A 20,133-nucleotide genomic window follows, 5' to 3' on the forward strand; every position below is an offset into this window, starting at 1 on the left:
CATGTATTAATACATGCAAAATTATATGTAAGTTAATATATAAAGAAATAAGAAATGTAGTTTGGTATAGTCGTAAATACAATACAGAGAAATGAGGTAGAAAAAGTGAATGAGTGGGTAAGTAGAATGAATGGGAGTGAGTAGTTTAGGCAGTCACGCAAAATGTCCCTGATGATGTGAGAATTATGTCCCTTAATGTAAGTGAGACCTTACATGAATCGTAAAGATAAGAAGTGCTAGTCCATGGGGTCCCAGGACCTCCTTGTCCTGGTGAATGCAGAAAGATCTGTTTTTGCACTAGTCCATACTTAATGAGTGACTCCTCTGAGAACAATGATCCTCTAGAAGACTCTTGTTTAAATAAAATATTATTTATAAGCTGAAACCATTAGGCATCATTGCCTTAGTATGAAGCCAGTCATCTAGTACTACTAAAGGGACATAAAAGGCCATTCAGTTCAGTTCAGTTCAGTCACTCAGTCGTGTCCGACTCTTTGCGACCCCATGAATCGCAGCACACCAGGCCCCTCTGTCCATCACCAACTCCAGGAGTTCACCCAGACTCATGTCCATTAAGTCGGTGATGCCATTAGAGAAGGCCATTTGGAGACACATGGGGAATGGGTCTTTGCTGACAGTGGGAGCAAGATGGAGGGGGAGGGGGAATAGGCCTGGGAGTCTTGAGCTTTTGGTGCCAGATGAAACATATTTTCCAGTGTTGCTTACCATTGGTATATAACCTCCCTGATAAGTATGTTAAAGCAGCCATTTGTGAAGGCTCTCACAACCCTTCCCCAAATGAAGCTCTTCCAACTCATACAGAGCTTTCCCAAGCTTCACTGCATTCGGAGTAGAATATAATGAAGTGGGGATGAAAGATGGGAACGTGGCAGAATCATATGCATGGGGCTTTGGTCTGTGTCCTTGGTGGTTGGCCTTCCAGGGGTTGATCTTCCTGTACCAAGAATTCATCTTTGGAAACAGTGGTGTCTGAGGGAGATAAAGAGTCCCTGTCACCAAGAAGAAATTTGGACAGAAATTCTCCCAAGAACTACAGAATTACATACTTACAGATATAACCTTTAGTGTGAATGTTGGCAGCCCAGAAGGGATCTGCTCAAGGAAAAGGCTGCATCATTGGCCTGGAAGACAACTATTGGCAGGCTGAAGTCAGCTACCAACAGCTTCAATAGCAACAGAAAAGGGAAAACACAGCAGAGGGCAGGAACTAGAGCAAGCTAGAGAGGAAAGAGCCTAGGAGGGGACCTGCAGGTGGCAGACAGAGCAAGGTCACAAGGACCTGTGGCAAGGGCAAAAACTCTCTCATAACAGAGTAACTTCTCTGAAGTTTTGGCAACATTTCAAAGAAAGAACTTGGGTCCAGTGTTCACAAGCCTAGAACTCTCTCTGACTGACTCTTAAGAAAGAACTGATGGTGATCGCCAAACTTACATCAGGGCAGCAGTTTGTGACCTGGCGTGTTGTGTTTGACTACACTGGTTATCAAAATTTCCTCCATTTGCATATTAGAGGGAGTCATGACTCAGGTGACCACTTGCTAGTTCCATAATAAAGAGATGTGAGGAAACATTTCCTGGAGCAGATATCATCTGAATCCAGGTGTTCCTGCAGGTCATGTGCTGGTTGGGCTGCTGCTCAGGGAAGGGCGAGTTGCTCCCAGCTAGGCCTCCCACCTTCACTAACTTGTGGAAGAAAAGCGGGTGTTATTGCCTCCCTGAAGGCGGGTATTAATGATGGCCTTCTAAAGAGGACAAGGATGCAATTGCATCCTTCACTCATATGTTACAAGGATTTGTGTGTGCATTCACTCTGTGATGAGAGTAATGGTTTCTACAATTAATCTCTTCTTGTGACCTACAACTTCTTTCTAAGATGTGCTTAGAAATGTTGCCACATACATTTTGTTTGTAGCTTTGTGTATTAAAATTAGGTGACAATAAGAACAAATACTAGAATTAAAATTCTACTTGTGAAATCATTATCGGGCTATAATTCTTTGCTTCTTTGAAGATTTATTCTTTGGTTCTGGGACACTAGACTCTCCAAGTGTTCTGCCAATTGCACTGACCCCTCCTCCTTAGTTTCTGCTAGACCTCCCTCACCTGCCCTAACTTTTTCATCTGTTTCTACATTGATTTGCTTTGTCATCTCATTCATTGCACGACTTTAAATGCTACCTACATGTTGTCAACTTACAACTTTCTTTCTTTCTTTACTTCTCCAGTCCAAACTTCACACCTAAACTCAAGATTGATAAACCCACCTGCTTATTTAACCTCTATTTGACATCTACTACAGTACGCCCAGGACTTCCCCGATAGCTCAGTTGGTAAAGAATCTGCCTGCAATGCAGGAGACCCTGGTTCAATTCCTGGGTCAGGAAGATCCACTGGAGAAGGGATAGGCTACTCACTCCAGTATTCCTGGGCTTCCCTTGTGGCTCAGCTGGTAAAGAATCTGCCTGCAATGTGGGAAACCTGGGTTTGATCCCTGGGTTGGGAAGATCCCCTGGAGAAGGGAAAGGCTACCCATTCCAGTATTCTGGCCTGGAGAATTCCATGGACTGTATAGTCAGGGGGTCACAAAGACTCGGACATGACTGAGCAACTTTCACTTTCACAGTACCCCCAAAGCCCCACCGAATTTTCTCTGTCTCAACTGTGATAACGCCATCCTTCCAGCTGTTCAGGCCCAAAGCCCGGGAGTTGATCTTCACTCTTGTGTTTCTCTCCAAATTCACATCACATTGTCAACAAATCTTGTTGCGTTTGCTTCTAACATGATTGCTTCCCACTTTCTTTTTTTTTTTTCTTAATTTTATTTTATTTTTAAACTTTACATAATTGTATTAGTTTTGCCAAATATCAAAATGAATCCACCACAGGTATACATGTGTTGTTCATATCTCCCTAGACTATGGGATCAGCCCTCCTTTCTCCCTGCTTCTGCCATGGACCCCAGTAGGCTCTTCCCAGATCAGCAGCCAGTGTGCTGCTGTTCAAAGGCAAGCCAGATCCCATCACTTTTCCATTCAAAGGCCTCCAATGGCTTCTCATGTTGCTCAGAGTGAAAGTCACAGTTCTCACGGGGACCACACAGTCCTCACTCACTCCATCCCCTACCCTCTCCACTGCTGTCACTGCCCTCCAGACACACTGGTCTCCCTGTGTGTCCAGCACACTCTGAATGCTCCTGCTTGGCAGTCTTAGATTTGCATTTCCCAGACTGCTTTGCCCAGACACCCATGTGGCATTTTCCTAAATGGCACCTTCTCCGTGCACCCTTCCCTATTTTAATTTATGGTTTTCCTCCCTACCTTGGTTGTCCCTGTGCCCTTTCCCTGCCTTATTTTTTCACCATCATGCTCCTCAGCATCTAACACACTACTATATTGTTATAGATAACTCTTTGTTGTTATTTCTCTCCTCTCTAGAACTCCTCAAGGGCAGAGAGTCTGTGTCATCATCTGCTGTGTCCACACTGCCTGGGTCCTCAGGAAACTAGCTGATGCATAGGAGAAAGTTCTTCTCTCTTTAGGAAGACAATGATTGAGACAAATCTTATCAGCCAAAAATCTGATTAAAAAACCAGGCTTCTTGTATTGTGCCATGCACTCAGTAGGCATGCTCTAAAACACATTTGAATAGATGACATTTTTTATGGACTCTTATGAAAAAAGATAATTGCCATGTGAAAAACAAAACTAGGCATTTAAAAAAAAGTTGCTCCAATGTTTTCTTGAACATCATTATTCATATTTGGGGACTGCTTGCCACTCAAAAATATTATTTTAGATGATGATATTTAGCTTTAGATCTGAGGCTTTCATAGCCAAGTTAATATATAATATTTAACTAACTTTTCAGCTTTACCTTTTCGATCAGTTAAGCTTGATTTTTTTAATCTAGAAGATGAGTATGAAAATAATTTAAAATCAAAAAGAATAGTTATATTGATTAATTCTTGTGAAAATTATGTTTTACTACAATAGGTTTTCTCAGTATTGGTCAAAGGTTAGTGGTTCTATCGGAATAATTTCACCCAAAATAAAAATGCATGCCACATCCATATTTGGCTTCATAATGCCATTCTCCACCCAAAGAAGCAGAGCTTCTTGGAGAAATGGATGATTCCAAACCTGATGCAAGTGATGCCTAAGCGCTAAGAGGATTATGTCAAAAAAGGATGCTAGAAGAGACTCTTCCTAGCCAATTTTGGGATAATTTGAGTATCAGAAAGAATAATGACAGAAGCCATATATACAAACTGCTTTGACCAAAATCAGCAAAACAATAACTCCCTGTCACCAAAAAGAGAGAGAGAGAGAGAGGAGTGTGAGAAAGAAAGCCTCTTTTTAAAAAATACCAGCTAATATATGTAGGAGGAATGATGGAATTAGAAAATCAAAATGCCAAATTATCATCCCCAAGGTTACTTGTTACTTACAAAGAGAAAGCATTAATTTTTCAATGGAGAGAGATGGATGTTACCACCTGAACCAAGTGATGCAAAATTACTGATAGTGGAATATCTTCACCTTACCTTTCTCTGATATGGAACAAGAAAAACTAATGTACATAGCTTACATTACTATGAAATCTTCTTGCCACATAGCTGACTCTAATCAAGCCCCTAGATTTTGCTTCTGCTTTACAGGAAATATTCAGTATAAATGCACAAGCAAAACCTTGAAATGATCATGGGTGTGCTACAGGATAGCAGCCTGGACTTTTCAAAAAAATCACAATCCCAGGGAAAAAAGAAAAGTAGAGAGACTATTCTAGTTGTAAAAATATAGAGACACAATAACCAAGCAATACAACATATAAAGTTAATTCAATACTGGATTAAAGTACTCTTCAAAGATATTCTTAGGACAGTCATAAAATTTAAATATGGAATGGATGTTAAATGATGTTATGAAATGATTTTTATTTTTCTTAGCTTTTCTTGTTTGATAATTATATTATGGACATTAGGAGAACATCCTTATTCTTAGGAAATGATGCTGAGGTACAAAAGTTAAGTGGCATGATATTTGTAATTTATTTATAATGATTCAGAAGAAAAAACCAAATAGATGTGTGTATATATATATATATATATGCATACACACATATATACATACACACACGTACATATATATTTAGATATATATGCACAAACATGAAAATACTAAAAACTTGAATTTTAGTAAAGGGTACCTAAGTATTATACTATTCTTTTAATTTTTCTGTATTCTTGATTTCTTTTCAAAATAAAAGGGTGGGAAAAGCAAAAATGCATGTAAATTAACTCTAAAAACACACTGCTCCACTGATGTTTTGTCCTTTGATGGACTGTTTTAGGGATATGTTATTTGTGTTATGTCTCAGTAAATTCAATTGTAGTAGAAAACAGCAGTCACTATTAGGATGAAGAAAACTGAACCAGCTGTCAAGTCTTGGCAACATAACCCACTATCTAGTGATGGTGGGCAACTCACTTCTGACCCTTAAGGTTTCGTTGCCTCATTTGCAAAATAGTAATAATGTCCTGCCCACTCACAAGATACTAAGACATAATCATGCTTTCAACCCAAAGTAATATATAGCTGAATTCCTTTTTCTTCTCCTGAAGTGTGAAAATAACTTCATGAAAGAAGATAATTTGACCCTAGGCGTTCATGAATGTCTTACCTTTTAGACCACAAAGTCTACACATGGCTGCAAACACTGTAGATTCCATTTCGATATTTCTGATGCCGGCATTATATGCTCTCTTCAAGTAATCTAAACCCTTTTCTCTGGAAAAAGAGCACAGTGCTCCATCGAGTCGACCCTGGCCTGAAAGAGAATGGAGAATGTTTAGCGACTTGATGTCCTCTACAGTCGCTGTGGCATCACTAAGAGGCTTGCTGTCAGACCAAGTGCTCTGTGGCTAACTCAGATAAGATAAATCTAGCCATCTGAATCATCCTACCAGAGGACATGAGGCAAGATTGTGCCTAGCTCAAGCATCTCACATAGAGTGGGGTCTCCATGGCACTGAGCTCCCCACCTCTGGGGCAAGTAACCACTGAGTGGCCTCAGCAGCCAGCACTGTGCCCAGGGATAGCAGGATCTGAGGGTTGCTGGAAGATCTGCCCTTTGAGGAAAATCTCAAGTTGCTCCTGTGACTGACAGATGGCCCAGAAACAGTTGCTGCAGAAGAATATAATGCTCCAAGCCCCAGTGATGATCCTAAGCTATTCGAGGACTGGGAGGGTGGTTTGGATATTGCAGTTCCATCTGACCATCATGACCACGGTAGGTACATACAGACAGTTGATTTGTCAACCCTGTTCCCTGCCCACACCTCAGGCTGCACGCCAGCCTTTTGTGATCACGTTTTTCCCTTTTAGGATGCTCTCAGTGTTTATTTAGCACTTTTTCCACCTGCACCTATTAGTGGGGCCAGAGAAAAGGCAGATGCTATGACTCCACTGCGCATGCGCTGGGGACAGACTTCACCGGGTCCTACCTCCAAGGGTGTCCTGTTGAAGCAGGGAGGCCAGTATACACTGTTATCCATATTGCACAATTCTCTTTTTTTGTCTCCCTTTCCTCTCCTTTCCCCTTTCCTTTATCTTTCATGCTACTTCTACTCTGCCTACTTCTCCTGCACTCCTTGTAGCTGCCTGCTAACACCACTAATGAACCAATCTAAACTCAGACGTCCCACAAGTCAAGCAGGTAATGTCAATGAGGTGTGCCTGGTGGGGAGGGAGCAGCCTCACCTCGCCTTCAATGAATACAGCCCCAGATGTGACTTGCCAGGGCGGCCATGCATAAATTATTTTATATTTTTAATATTATGTTATTATGTTATTTCAAGAAGCCCTAAATCTGTATATTTTTCATATGAAAAATCCAGAACGTATAAATGTTGGCAAAACAATTCACACTTTAAAAATACTGTGCAGCCCAAAGAAACATTGACTCCTACCTGTGCTCTTTGCAAGCTCTGGCTTAAACTCATTGGTGACCCTCCCAGTGAAGGGACCAGTGGCCTGAGATGGAGTCTTTACCCTATCAGACCCAAAGCACCTCCTATTTTATAACACATATGTTGTGACAACACGTTTGCTAACCTGAAGTAACCTGTATAGATAATATAATGTATCTTCATACATAATTATTTATAATTCAATGTAATACTTTAAGTTTGATCCAAAAGGAAAAGAAAAATAATTTAAAGTGAAGTAACATGTGGTTTAATGAACATACTCAGACACACCTATACTACAAGATTTCTAGAATGCCCTCCAAGGAACGGTACCAGCCCTGGTTAGATTTTTCTTGTGGAATGAGCAGGGTCTGTCCCGGAACGCTTTTTCTCCTGGCCCCCCACCCCTTGTAGCAAGAACTGCTACTCAGAAGTCACCTTCAATTTGTCCCTAAACTTGATTTGAGGGCATTTTACTCATGGCTGAGAGAGAAGAGAACTGATCTGAGACTATTCCATCCCTTCAAGATTTCCTCCTCCAAGTATTTCTCCTGATTTCCTGGTTCCCGCTCTTTAATAGGCACCTGCTTCTTTTCAAGGTACAGGTGAATGTACCTCAAAATGGCAGAAGCATAGACGTTTATCCCCTTTCTCCAGTTTAAATTAAAGGTATAAACAGAGATAAGATTTTGCTAACATCACTAATTGCATAGAGTATCCAATTTGTTCTTGGAGGATTAAAACTCACTCTCAAAATAAATTCATTGTGTGTATATCTCTTCTGCTTATTATGTCCTTACATTTCTTTACTTTAGTAAGTTGAAAAGGCTGTTTCAGTGCCTTTTTAAATCCCCAACTATTAATTCTCTATGGTGAAGTTTTTAATATTAATTATAGGTTTGAATAACAAAATATTGCTGGTAATTTTCTACTGCTTTCACAGTTTATAAATTCTTCTCACCTTCATAAAAATCATAAGTACACATCGTATGTCCAATGAGGGTTGGGAAGTTGGAAATTTCTTTGCTACAGTTGAATATTTCCTCAGCCAGTTCTTTGTCAAGTTCAGTACTTCTGGTGACAATGTTGTCCAAGATTACCTGTTCAAACCGGGGCTTAAAGAAGGAGTCTACAGCTTCATCTGTTATTACAACAGATCCAGGTGCAATCCCTGCAGTGTGGGAATAAATAGGTGGTTACAGAAGAATGTCACTTAGAGTTGACTTGTGACACATAGTATATAATATAATCTCTTCTTCCAGCATTAATTAATGCTAGTTGCTAATGATTCTGTGGACTTTCAAGTTTTAAATTATTTTCTTTTCCAAATGCAATTAATAGTAACATTCCAAACAGGCATTTACATTTGCTGTCTTTCTAGATTCACATTTACAATGTGATGGGGTTTAGATTTCAAGATAAACATGACTCTTGGGCATGCAAATTAGTATTGGCCTTCGGGCTCAAATTTGAATAAATTAGGTCAGGAATAAACTAAGTGAGACTGCCAGCAAGTAGCCTTCATAAAGTGATGTGACTACTTGATATTTAATCTTCTCTGCAACTCTTTGATTACTATAATTTCTTTGCATCACTGTCCTCTCTTCCATTTGATCTTCATGACATCCATTCCCTCCTCCCCTCTCCTACCCCATATAAATTAGGCCTCTTGTCTGACCTTCCATTGCTACAAAGTCTGGTTTGCTCTTGGGACTCAGGAACTCAAGTCTCTGGGACTTGAGAAACCATTTTCTGACAACTGTTATTCCCCTGGCCTGATTCGCTCTCTCATCCTCCCCCATGCACTTTCATCAGACTAACTCCAACCCATTTTTCAAGTGTCAGTTTAAATCACTTCCTTCAAAAGATCTGAATCCACAGTGGGGTATGGGGAGGTCTAAAAGGTCACACAGATAGATTACATTCAATTTCCCCAGGATGGCTTTCCATGGTGGCTCAGATGGTAAAGAATCCACCTACAATGCAGGAGACCTGGGTTCAATCCTTGAGTTGGGAAGAATCCCTGGAGAAGGAAATGGCAAACCCACTCCAGTATTCTTGCCTGGGAAATCCCATGGACAGAGGAGCCTAGCAGGCTATAGTCCACGGGGTCACAGACAGTTGGCCATGACTGAGTGACCACACTTTCTTCACTAGATTCTCTCTGTCCTAAGATTCATTACACTTTTCATAATTCTTCATTTGTTTGTCTGTTATCCTGATAAAACATAGGCTCTATAAAGGCAAGAGCAGTATTTGTCCTCTGTTTTCTCCTTGGTAGTATTATGCCTATCACATTATAGGTTTTGTTGTTATTCAGTCACTACGAATCCAACTCTTTGTAACCCTATGGACTGCAGTACACCAGGCTCCTCTGTCCTTCACTAAGATCCATAATTTGCTCAAATTCATGTCCATTGAGTTGATGATACAATCTAACCATCTCATCCTCTGCCACCCCTTTCTCCTTTTGGCTTCAATCTTTCTGAGCATCAGGGACTTTTCCAATGAGTCAACTCTTCAAATCAGGTGGCCAAAGTACTGAAGCTTCAGTTTCAGCAGCAGTCCTTCCAATGAATATTCAGAATTGATTTCCTTTAGGATTGACTGGTTTGATCTCCTTGCAGTTCAAGTGACTCTCAAGAGTCTTCACCAGCACCACAATTTTTTTTTTAAGCCCAGGTCTTTATTTTTACATCCATCAGGCCATGAATCCATAGAGAATGGGCTCCAGTAGTTCGGGTTCCTTTCCATTGGTCCTCACGAAGTGTACTTCTCTGGGTAGGGCAGGCTGGCACTTCAGTTGAACCCAAGTTCCTTTCTCTTTGGCTTCCTTCTTTTTCTGATCATTTTCCTTCACACATTTCAGGAAGCTATCTCAGCTCTTCGGTTGCTTAATATGCTCTGCTGCTGCTGCTAAGTCGCTTCAGTCGTGTCCGACTCTGTGCGACCCCATAGACGGCAGCCCACCAGGTTCCCCCATCCCTAGGATTCTCCAGGCAAGAATACTGGAGTGGGTTGCCATTTCCTTCTCCAGTGCATGAAAGTGAAAAGTGAAAGGGAAGTCGCTCAGTCGTGTCCGACTCTTAGCGACCCCATGGACTGCAGCCCACCAGGCTCCTCCGTCCATGGGATTTTCCAGGCAAGAGTACTGGAGTGGGTTGCCACTGCCTTATGCACATTAATTCTCTTGGCAAGAATCTTTCCCTTAACTTGTTTGTTTACAATGATGCCAACATAATGCTGGGTAAAATTGTAGACTCTCCCAGTTTTTCCATGGTAACATTTGTGGGGCATTCCTTTTTCAACAGTACCCATTCCCTTGATATCCACGATATCATCCTTCTTGTAGATTTGTATGTATGTGGCCAAAGGAACAACTCCATGTTTTCTGAAAGACCTAGGGAACATGTAGTGGGTGCCCCTCCTCTTTGCCTTTGTGTTGGTTATTTTTGTGATTTACTGGAAGGTGGCAGTTCCAGCCGAAAGGGCAGCACCACAATTTGAAAGCTTCAGTTATGGCGCTCAACCTTCTTTATGGTCCAACTCCCACATCCATACATGACTACTGGAAAAACCATAGCTTTGACTATATGAACCTTTGTTGGCAAAGTGATGTCTCTGCTTTTTAATATACTGTCTAGGTTTGTCACAGCTTTCTTTCCAGGGAGCAAGTGTCTTTTTATTTCATGGCTGCAGTCACTATATACAGTGATTTTGGAGCCCAAGAAAATAAAATCTGACACTGTTTCCAGTTTTCCCCCTTCTATTTGCCATGAAGTGATGGGATCAGATGCCATGATCTTAATTTTCTGAATGTTGAGTTTCAAGCCAGCTTTTCCACTCTCTTCTTTCACTCTCATCAAGAGGCTCTTTAGTTCCTCTTCATTTTCTGCCTTTAGAGTGGTATCATCTGCATATCTGAGGTTATTGATATTTCTCCTGGCAATCTTGATTATAGCTGGTGATCTATCCAACCCACTGTTTTGCATGATATACTCTGCATAACGGTTAAAGAAGCAAGGTGACAATATATAGCCTTGTCATACTGCTTTCATAATTTGGAACCAGTCTTTTGTTTTATGTCCAGTTCTAACTGTTGTTTCTTGACCCCCATACAGATTTCTCAAGAGACAGGTAAAGTGGTCTGGTACTCCTATCTTTTTAAGAGTTTTCCAAGTTTGGTGTGATCCACACAGTCAAAGGCTTTAGTGGAGTCAATAAAGCAGAGGTAGATGTTTTTCTGGAACTATCTTGCTTTCTCCATGATCCAGTGAATGTTGGCAAGTTGATCTTTGGTTCCTCTGCCTCTTCAAAACCCAGCTGGTAAACCTGGAAGTTCTCAGTTCACCTACTGCTGAAACCAACTTGAAGGATTTGGAGTATAACCTTGCTAGCATGTGAAATGAACTCAATTGTATGGTGATTTGAACATTCCTTTAGTATTGCTCTTCTTTCAAATTGGAAGGAAAACTGACATTTTCTAGTCCTGTGGCCACTGCTAAGTTTTCCAAATTTGCTGACATGTTGAGTGCAGCACTTTAACAGCATCATCATTTAGGATTTTAAATAGCTCAGCAGGAATTCTGTCACCTTCACTAGCTTTGTTCATAGTGATGCTTCCTAAGGCCCATTTGACTTCACATTCCTAGATGTTCGGCTCTAGGTGAATAACCACACCATCATGATTATCTAGGTCAGTAAGACCTTTTTGTATAGTTCTTCTGTATATTCTTGCCACTTCTTCTTAATCTCTTCTGCTTCTGTTAGGTCCTTACCATTTCTGTCTTTTATCATAGTGGTTCAGTTGATAAAGAGTCTGCCTGCAATGCAGGAGACCCAGGTTCGATCCCTGGGTCAGGAAGATCCTCTGGAGAAGGGAATGACAACCCACTCCAGTATTTTTACCTGGAGAGTTCCATAGACAGAGGAGCCTAGCAGACTGTAGTCCAAGGGGTCACTAAGAGTCAGACACAACTGAGCGACTTTCACTTTCACTTTTCATCCTTGCATGAAATGTTCCCTTGATATCTCCAATTTTCTTGAAGAGATCCTAGTTGATCTCCCTACTTTTTTCAATTTAAGCCTGAATTTTGCAATAAGGAACTGGTGATCTGAGCCACAGTCAGCTCCAGGTCATGTTTTTGCTAACTGTATAGAGCTTCTCTGTCTTTGGCTGCAAAGAACATAATCAATCTGATTTCAGTATTGACCATCTTGTGATGTCCATGTGTAGAGCTGTCTCTTGGGTTATTGGAAAAGGATATTTGCTGTGACCAGCATCTTCTTGTGAAAAAACTCTGTTAGCATTTACCCTGCTTCATTTTGTACCCCAAGACCAAACTTGCCTGTTATTCTGGGTATCTCTTGATTTCCTACCTTTTCATTCAATTCCCCTATGATGAAAAAGGCATCTTTTTTTGGTGTTAGTTCTAAAAGGTCTTGCAGGTCTTCATAGTATCAATCAACTCCAGCTTCTTTGGCATCAGTGGTTGGGGCATAGACTTGGATTACTGTGATGTTGAATGGTTTGCCTAGAAATGAATCAAAATCATTCTTTTGTTTTTGAAGCTGCACACAGGTACTGCCTTTGGGACTCTTATTGCCTATGAGGGCTACTCTCTTTCTTCTAAGGGATTTTTGCACTCAGTAGTAGATATAACGGTCACCTGAATTAAATTCGACCTTTCTGTTCCATTATAGTTCACTGATTCCTAAGATGTCGATGTTCAATCTTGCCATCTCCTGCTTGAACACCTCCAGTTTACCTAGATTTTTAGACCTAACATTCCAGGTTCCTATGCAATATTATTATTCACAGCATGGAACTTCACTTTCACCACCAGATATATCCACAACTGGGTGTCATTTCCGCTTTGGCCCAGCCACCTAATTCTTCCTGGAACTAATAGTAGTTGCCCCCTGCTCTTCCCCAGTAGCATATTGGACACCTTCTGAACTGGAGGGCTCATCTTCTGGTGTCATATCTTTTTGCTTTTCTTTTTGCTTTTTCATATTGTTCATGGCGTTCTCGTGGCAAGAATACTGGAGTGGGTTGCCATTTCTTCCTCTAGTGTACCACGTTTTGTCAGAACTCTTCACTATGACCTGTCCATCTTGGGTGGCCTTGCATGGAATGGCTTATAGCTTCATTGAGTTATGCAAGCCCTTTTGCCACAACAAAGCTGTGATCCATGACACATTATAAGTACTCAGTAAAAACTCATTGAGTGAGTGAAACGTTTCCATAGAGATGCCATAGACAGAGATCTGCAAACTACAACTCATGGGCCAGATCCAGTCCATCTTTGTAAATAGAGTTTTATTGAAACACAGCCACATTCACTCATTTGCATATTTTTAATGACTGTTTCCACACTAATGGCAGAGTTCAGATGTTGCAACAGAAACCGTATGGCTTGCAAATCCTAAAATATTGATTATGTGACTTAGTATAGAAAAAAATTACAAACCCTTACCATAGTGCCTAGCCATATCCTTCTGGGTTCTTAATAAATTCAAACATTGTCAACATGTGGTTAATTTAGAAAATCCAGGTAGAGACCCAAAGTAGACTATGATGATAGAACCTTGGTAGGTCAAATACTCTTTAAATAAATCAAAAAAGTAGCTTCTTGAATTATTTACAATGTCCTAAAGACAAGAAAGTGACTGAGAAGGAAACTGAAAATGTGGACATCAATAATGAAATTATTCACATGCCATCCTAATATTTAGATGCATTGGAACATTTATGTCCCAGTTAAAGGCTAATGTACTATTTACTATTTATTCAAGTACTTGATCATCATCAAGTTTTATTGGCTCATTTAAAGAATGGAAACATAAATTGGGGGAGAAACAAGTTACACCTTCTTCATCTCCAAATCAATGTTTCATAAGACAAAACAAACACACACATCTTACCAATAAGCTAAGAATTCTTAGTGAGACCAGAACTTCAAAATGATAGATATCCACAAGAGCACGTTGCTTTAATTTCCCACAATCCATAGCCCTTCATTGTGCTGCAAGGGATGTATGTATCATGAAGCAAGACACCTAGAGTCCATGACCATAAGCTGGATGGTCAGTAGGGTACCTGGCCCACACTGGACACTTGCCAATATCACAGGGAAACCTCAGCGCTCAGGATGGTACACTGCATGGGCACGTGCTGCACAGACAGATCCTTGTATCCCACAACTCAAGAATTCTGAGCACTTTTTATAACAACATTATCCATTTCATCCCCAAATGCCTCATTTCCTACCATTGCCTATTTGGCATAACATTGGCTAAATAACCATCCAGAAGGATGCCTGATCTAACAATGATTGCTAACATTCTCCTTCTCTTTCCAAATGAACATCCATAGATGTCCTTTAATCCACCTGTGAGGGTCTTGGATGGACTTTATTCCTGTACAATGGCTGTGGAAAGGACATGATTTTTTTTTAAACATGTTGGTTTCCAGTGAAGCACAACTTAGCCACCTGTGTAATTGTAAGACCAAATTTTTGTTAATAATTCCCAGCTTAAAAAAAAAAAAAAATTCCCATTCAGTCCTGTCACTCTGTCAACCCAAGCTTTTCAGGTACAATGCCCTGCTCTGTTTGCATTTCTTGACATAGTAGAATCATCCTCTCACAAGATCTGCTCCTGAGGAAATGGTTGAAAATGAAGGTCTCCTCAGAACTTTACCTGAACCCAGGGTAGATATATTAACAAGGCTCCTGACCAGTTGCCTGGCCGGCCGAGGAGTAAGGGAGGAGGCGAGGTGCTGAGAAAAACTTTGGAAGCGTCACCCAACTCTTCCCTAACAGCCTGGCCTGATGTCTTCTGGTATGTCCATGTAGAAAAGACCCAGACCAAGCCAAGTAAAGGGTAGTCACTGATGTGAGCTAAAAGCAATGTTTTCCTGAGAACTATTGACATCTTACTTAGCTGATAAACAAAGCAAGTCTTAGTGATTTTTTTCACTTGAAAGCACTTATTTCTGTCACTTATAAAATTTTTAAGCCTCAAAATGTATGCTAACCCTTGAAACTTACTCTTATCCTCAAAACAAATTTCCTAGCAGTTGTTCCACTCTTCCCCTTAAAAACACCTAAGCCTATTTTGGCAATAGGCAGTGTGAGATCTCACTCCAGGTTTCCATGCAGGTAAAAAGAGAAAGATTATACATACATATATATGTACATACACATATATATATATACATATATATATACACACACACATTTCTTTAAATTCCTTTAGTTTTCTCTAAGTTTAAATTTCCAAATTGCCTCAAGCTCAGCCTCCTGACACTTTTCAGCCCATCTGGGTTTCAGCGGGACTCTGGGTATGTTGGTATGCTTTGGCAGCTAGTTACCCTGTACAGAACCACTCCTTGAATTTATTAGTATAGTATAGAAATCAGTTCATCTCACCTATTCCCCCTGATGTGCCGATTCTGATAATGATAACGTCAGAGCATCGGGCATGGTATAGTAATTTAATGAGTTCATGAAGCATAATAGAAATGGAGGGGATGCCCATGCCATGCTGTGGAGAGAAAAGGGAAAGTCATTATACATCTCGCAGACTGATACACGCACAGGACATATTTTCTTCCTTCATTACAAGTTAACAGCCCGCAGATAAATTTACATAATCATTATGACTTTGCCAAAGCGGAGAAAAACGTAAGTCAGCTCTAACTGACGCCCACATGACATGCTGATAGATGGGTCCATCTGTGATGATCAAAGAGAGGCATCTCCCTGCCAGTTAAACTGAGTTCAACCCTCATTGTCAAGAGCAGAAGGTGGGGACAGCGTGGTGTACTGGTGTGTCAGGGCAGTGCCATTTCTGGGCTTTTCACAGTGAGTCTTTGAAAAAGAGCTTTTTGCAAGATTGACTTGATTTCGAGGAAATATAGATTTGGCTGCCATGTATTTAGTCCTTTTCCACCATACTAAATGAAGGAGTAAATCCATTTCATTGCTCTCATGTGTCCATGTTCATTTGCTGGTAATTCTGTGTGAGCTTTGAAAGGTACAAAGTTAGAGATATGGGTTATACCTACACCTAAAAATTGGAGCATATACTAAATGTGTGCATGCCTGCTAAGTCACTTCAGTTGTGTCTGACTCTTTGCAACCCTATGGACTGTAGCCCACGAGGCTCCTCTGTCTTTGGGATTTTCCATGAAAGAATACTGGGGTAGGTTCCCATGCCCTTCTCCAGGGGATCTTCCTAACCCAGGGATCATACCCACTTCTCTTATGTCTCCTGCATCGGCAGGTGGGTTCTTTACCACTAACGCCACTTGGGAAGCCCATACTAAATGTGTAGGTGAGATTAAGTTGTTGAATAAGTTGCTATAGCTCATGACTGCAACCCTGTCTTCCTCAGCATTTGGGAAAGTAGAATCATTGTCATAGAATAAAGATCAACACAGGTTAGAGGATTTGGCCATTCTTGGCATTTACAATATGTTCTAATAATGTTCTAGAAAGATCCTCCATGCTGGAATTTGTGGTAGATGGAGCTAAGTTTCAAATCAGTTTCTATTTCATTTCTAACATAATGCCAGAAAGTCAAATGTGGTCTTCAGTATTCTACTCAGGCACAAAGACTTTGAATGCACGAAAGCACCAGGGGCATCTTGGCAGTTAGATGATGGCTTCCACTAATTCTTCATTAACAAATCTGGAAAACCACTGCAGCCACGGGCACAATACTTTCACCTGAGTTCCCTTTTTCTCATCATGAATATTAAACTACAGAAACTTTGAACCTTTGGACTTCCTATTTTTGGTTGCCACAGAATATGTTCTGACTTCCAAATGCATCATAAGTCTCCGAGAGGCCTGAATCAAACCTACGTTAATTGTATGTCCAAGATTAATGAGTCTGGGCTCTGCCACTAATGAGTAAACTCTCTAAGTCTCATTTCCTTGATTATAATTGAAGAGAATGAACCATTATTTGATCTGTTAGTGAAAAGTGAAGTCGCTCAGTTGTGTCCAACTCTTTGCAAACCCATGGATTGCAGCCTAAGAGGCTCCTCTGTCCATGGGATTTTCCAGGCGAGAATATTGGAGTGGGTTGCCATTTCCTTCTCCAGGGAATCTTCCCGACCCAGGGATCGAACCCAGGTCTCCCACATTGTAGGCAGACGCTTTACCGTCTGAGCCACCAGGGAAGTCTATTAGGTTCCTCCTAAATCAGATACTTGATAGGTTTATGATTATCACTTTATATATGGCATGGTAATAAAATGACAAATGGGCTTGTGTATTTCTACTGAACTCTCTCTCTGTCTCTCTCTCTCTCACATACACACACACACACACACACACACACACACACAGAGACCTCAGCAGCTTTTGGAGAGGAAGAATTTTCAAAGAAGGGATCTCAACTGGAAATCCTCTTTCTGCCTACTGAGGCTCATTTCCAATTGGCTGACCTCTTTGGGCATGATACATATTTCAGTTCTTTTTCTGACAGGCCAAGAGTATCAGTCACTGCTGTTTTTATATCTGAAGTTTTACTACTTGTTTATGATAGTTTCTCATTTTTATAAATTTTACCTTTTTGTCATTTCCCATTTATTGTGCAAAAAAGGACAAATAGTTGTAGTCTAAAAGTCAAACAAAAGTAAGACAAAATATGCCACGATCAGGGGGTATTCAGTTTTTTCTAATGTAGATATTCTATAATTGTTGGCTAAACAAATACATGAATGAATGGTTTCTCCCATTCAAGTCCAAAGCAGGTTTCATGTGTTTTGACCCAGAGGAGAGATCAGCTTGGCTGTTCCACTAGTGTTGTATAGTTTTCCCTTCTGCAGTCCAGGCTTGTAGCCATGATCATCCATTTTTCCATCTCCAGAGTGATTGAGGAAAAGTAGTTATCCCCTAGTGCAGGAGTCATACATAATGCAGCTCCTTAGAATTGTCACACGCCATTGTAGATTCTTCCCTTGTCATCTGATGTGGTTAACTGTCTCCTTATGGGGGCTTCAGTGTCTAGATATGTACAGCCTCAGAACTGTTGTTTCAAAAAACAGCCCTGTGGCAGAGAGACCCACTTGGAAGGCAAGCTGGGTACACATACATTTACACTTGGCTAAGTGTATGCTATCCTGGGCCCAAGAGGGAAAGAGGCCTTTTGTTCCCTAAGAGTGCAAGTCATTCCACTTTCATATTGTTCCAGGACACTGTGTGTCCAGAGCTGTTAGCATGTTCTAATACAGGAGAGCAATTTACAAGATCTCCATAGAAAAGCATTAGCAGCTTTTCAGCAAGCTTAGTATAGTGTTAAATGGCACCACTTTGGTAACCCTGAAAATCAGACCCTGTGTACTAAAAGCCCAACATTCCCAAAGTTGGATAAGACATAGAGGAGAAAAAGATTGCTGGTGGCTTATTAATCAGTTACAAACTAAAGAGAGGAAGTGTGCTTTGAAGGCTTTTTCCCCTAATTTGCATAGCTTAGTGGTAACTAATAAAGTATACCAAAGTGGCACAGAATGTTATTTTCTGCCCCTAGAACTTTTTCCAACTATGAATGTCACACCTGGACACTTCATTTAACTGTGTGAAAATGCAAAGAAGGAGAGGAAAAGAAACTCCTATATTTGGAAGGTCCTACTTTCTTTTGCTAGCTTGTGATGACTACGTGACATGCAGCTATTAGAGTACTTACACTGATGGAGAGCACGGGACCAATTTTGTACATACAATATCTGTCTGTCCCAGCACAGATATCCTTGATGTCCTCTTCACTGTCCGTCAATCTAAGCTCCTTGTGCATAAACAGTGCAAATGCTTTCATTCTGTTGGGGCTTCCACCAACACAGACAAACTGATAATAAAAATAAACAATTACCCACCTAAGTACCTGAGATAAAAGGCAAGGGTCATCTTTCAACTTTAATATTGTTATTTCGTTTTCCAGTTATATACTTAAGGATATATGTAGACATTCTGGGTTAATGTTCATGAGTTAAATAATTGGCATCATTAACCGGTAAATAAGGCAACCAGAAAAAAAGTTTGATGTACTTAATTTGTAAAAAAAAGATAATCACATAATAAAAATAAGTGTTGATTTTGTTCAAGTGGGTGTTTTTGTCACAGTGAATATCAACCAGCATCTTAAGTTTATACAGGCCACCTGTTGTTGGGCGTTAGTGGGTTACAGGCTTAACATGGCAATACCGAGGACATGGAGTGCAAGTAATATAAGAGCAACCATAGGAGAATGACGAGTTTAGATATGTTTTCTGATTCCACCCTCCCAATCATATGTTTTTATTGTGAAATACACAATGTTAACATGAAACTTAAAAGAAAGCAGAAGGCTTTCCAACTTCTCATTCAGAAGAAATCCTCATGGAACAAGCCTTATCATTGAAGACTAAAAATCTCAGTATGGTATTTCATCACTTCCAATGATTTGGTTTTATTTTTGTCTTATTCATTCACATTTTAACATCTTTGAAATTACAATATGTGTTGCAGTCAAGAGTGTCAAATCTAATAAAGTACAGTAATAAAATTGTCTGGTAATTGCTTGTGCAGTAGCCTGGTAGGGGTACATCAGCCCCAGGGCTGAGAGAGGTGGATGCCAGAGACAGGATGGGCATGACCTAAGTGTAGTGTGGATGAGCAGCCAGCTTTGTGGGGACCAGTGCTCAGCAGTGGGATGATGAGTGGCAGCAGGTATCAGAAACCCAGTGAAGCATAGTCCACAGAAAGGTACCAGCTGCAAAGTCATTCTGGAATCTGAGCTGAGTGGTAAAGTGCACAGAGTCTGAAGAAGCCCTGGGTCGTAGAGATATGGAAACATAGTGGTTAAAGGACTGCCCTTTGAAGTTAGAGAAGCCTGGTTTTGTATTCCAATTCCGTTTCTGATTAAGAAGCTTATTCAGTGTTATACATGTAATCTCTATGTGCCTCAGATCATCATCACCAAAACAGGAAAAAAAAATACAGTCCCTTTTGAGGATTTTGTTGAGTGTGATAGAGGACAAAGCCAGGCACCTTCTGAGTGGTCAACAAATGGTAACTTCCATCTTTCATAGAGCAATTTCCTAGCCCTGCTTTTAGCTTGGTTATGTGTTTCTGTATTTGCATAATTTTTGCA

At 40.5% G+C, this 20,133-nt stretch overlaps 2 protein-coding genes across 4 annotated transcripts in view; both read right to left on the reverse strand.

Moving 5' to 3' along the window:
• UPP2 (uridine phosphorylase 2) overlaps positions 1 to 20,133 on the reverse strand; it is a 42,605-nt gene that overhangs the window by 12,822 nt on the left and 9,650 nt on the right. For 2 of the 3 annotated variants that reach the window (XM_005202454.5, NM_001076043.2), the window contains exons 3-6: positions 18,691 to 18,849; positions 15,423 to 15,537; positions 7,949 to 8,158; positions 5,700 to 5,846 (exon numbers count right to left, since the gene is read on the reverse strand). In XM_005202454.5, the coding sequence (XP_005202511.2) occupies positions 5,700 to 5,846; positions 7,949 to 8,158; positions 15,423 to 15,537; positions 18,691 to 18,849 (631 nt within the window). The remainder of the gene's footprint in view (positions 1 to 5,699; positions 5,847 to 7,948; positions 8,159 to 15,422; positions 15,538 to 18,690; positions 18,850 to 20,133) is intronic. The other variant, XM_010801995.4, reaches the window with a different exon arrangement.
• Positions 9,048 to 10,437, reverse strand: LOC107132254 (large ribosomal subunit protein eL21-like; the record flags this gene model as incomplete). The annotated part of the gene is made up of 1 exon (XM_059880294.1): positions 9,048 to 10,437. A coding segment is annotated over one exon (381 nt), but the record flags the coding sequence as incomplete, so codon positions are not given.

Source organism: Bos taurus, chromosome 2 (assembly GCF_002263795.3).
Source record: "Bos taurus isolate L1 Dominette 01449 registration number 42190680 breed Hereford chromosome 2, ARS-UCD2.0, whole genome shotgun sequence".
Taxonomy (NCBI): domain Eukaryota; kingdom Metazoa; phylum Chordata; class Mammalia; order Artiodactyla; family Bovidae; genus Bos; species Bos taurus.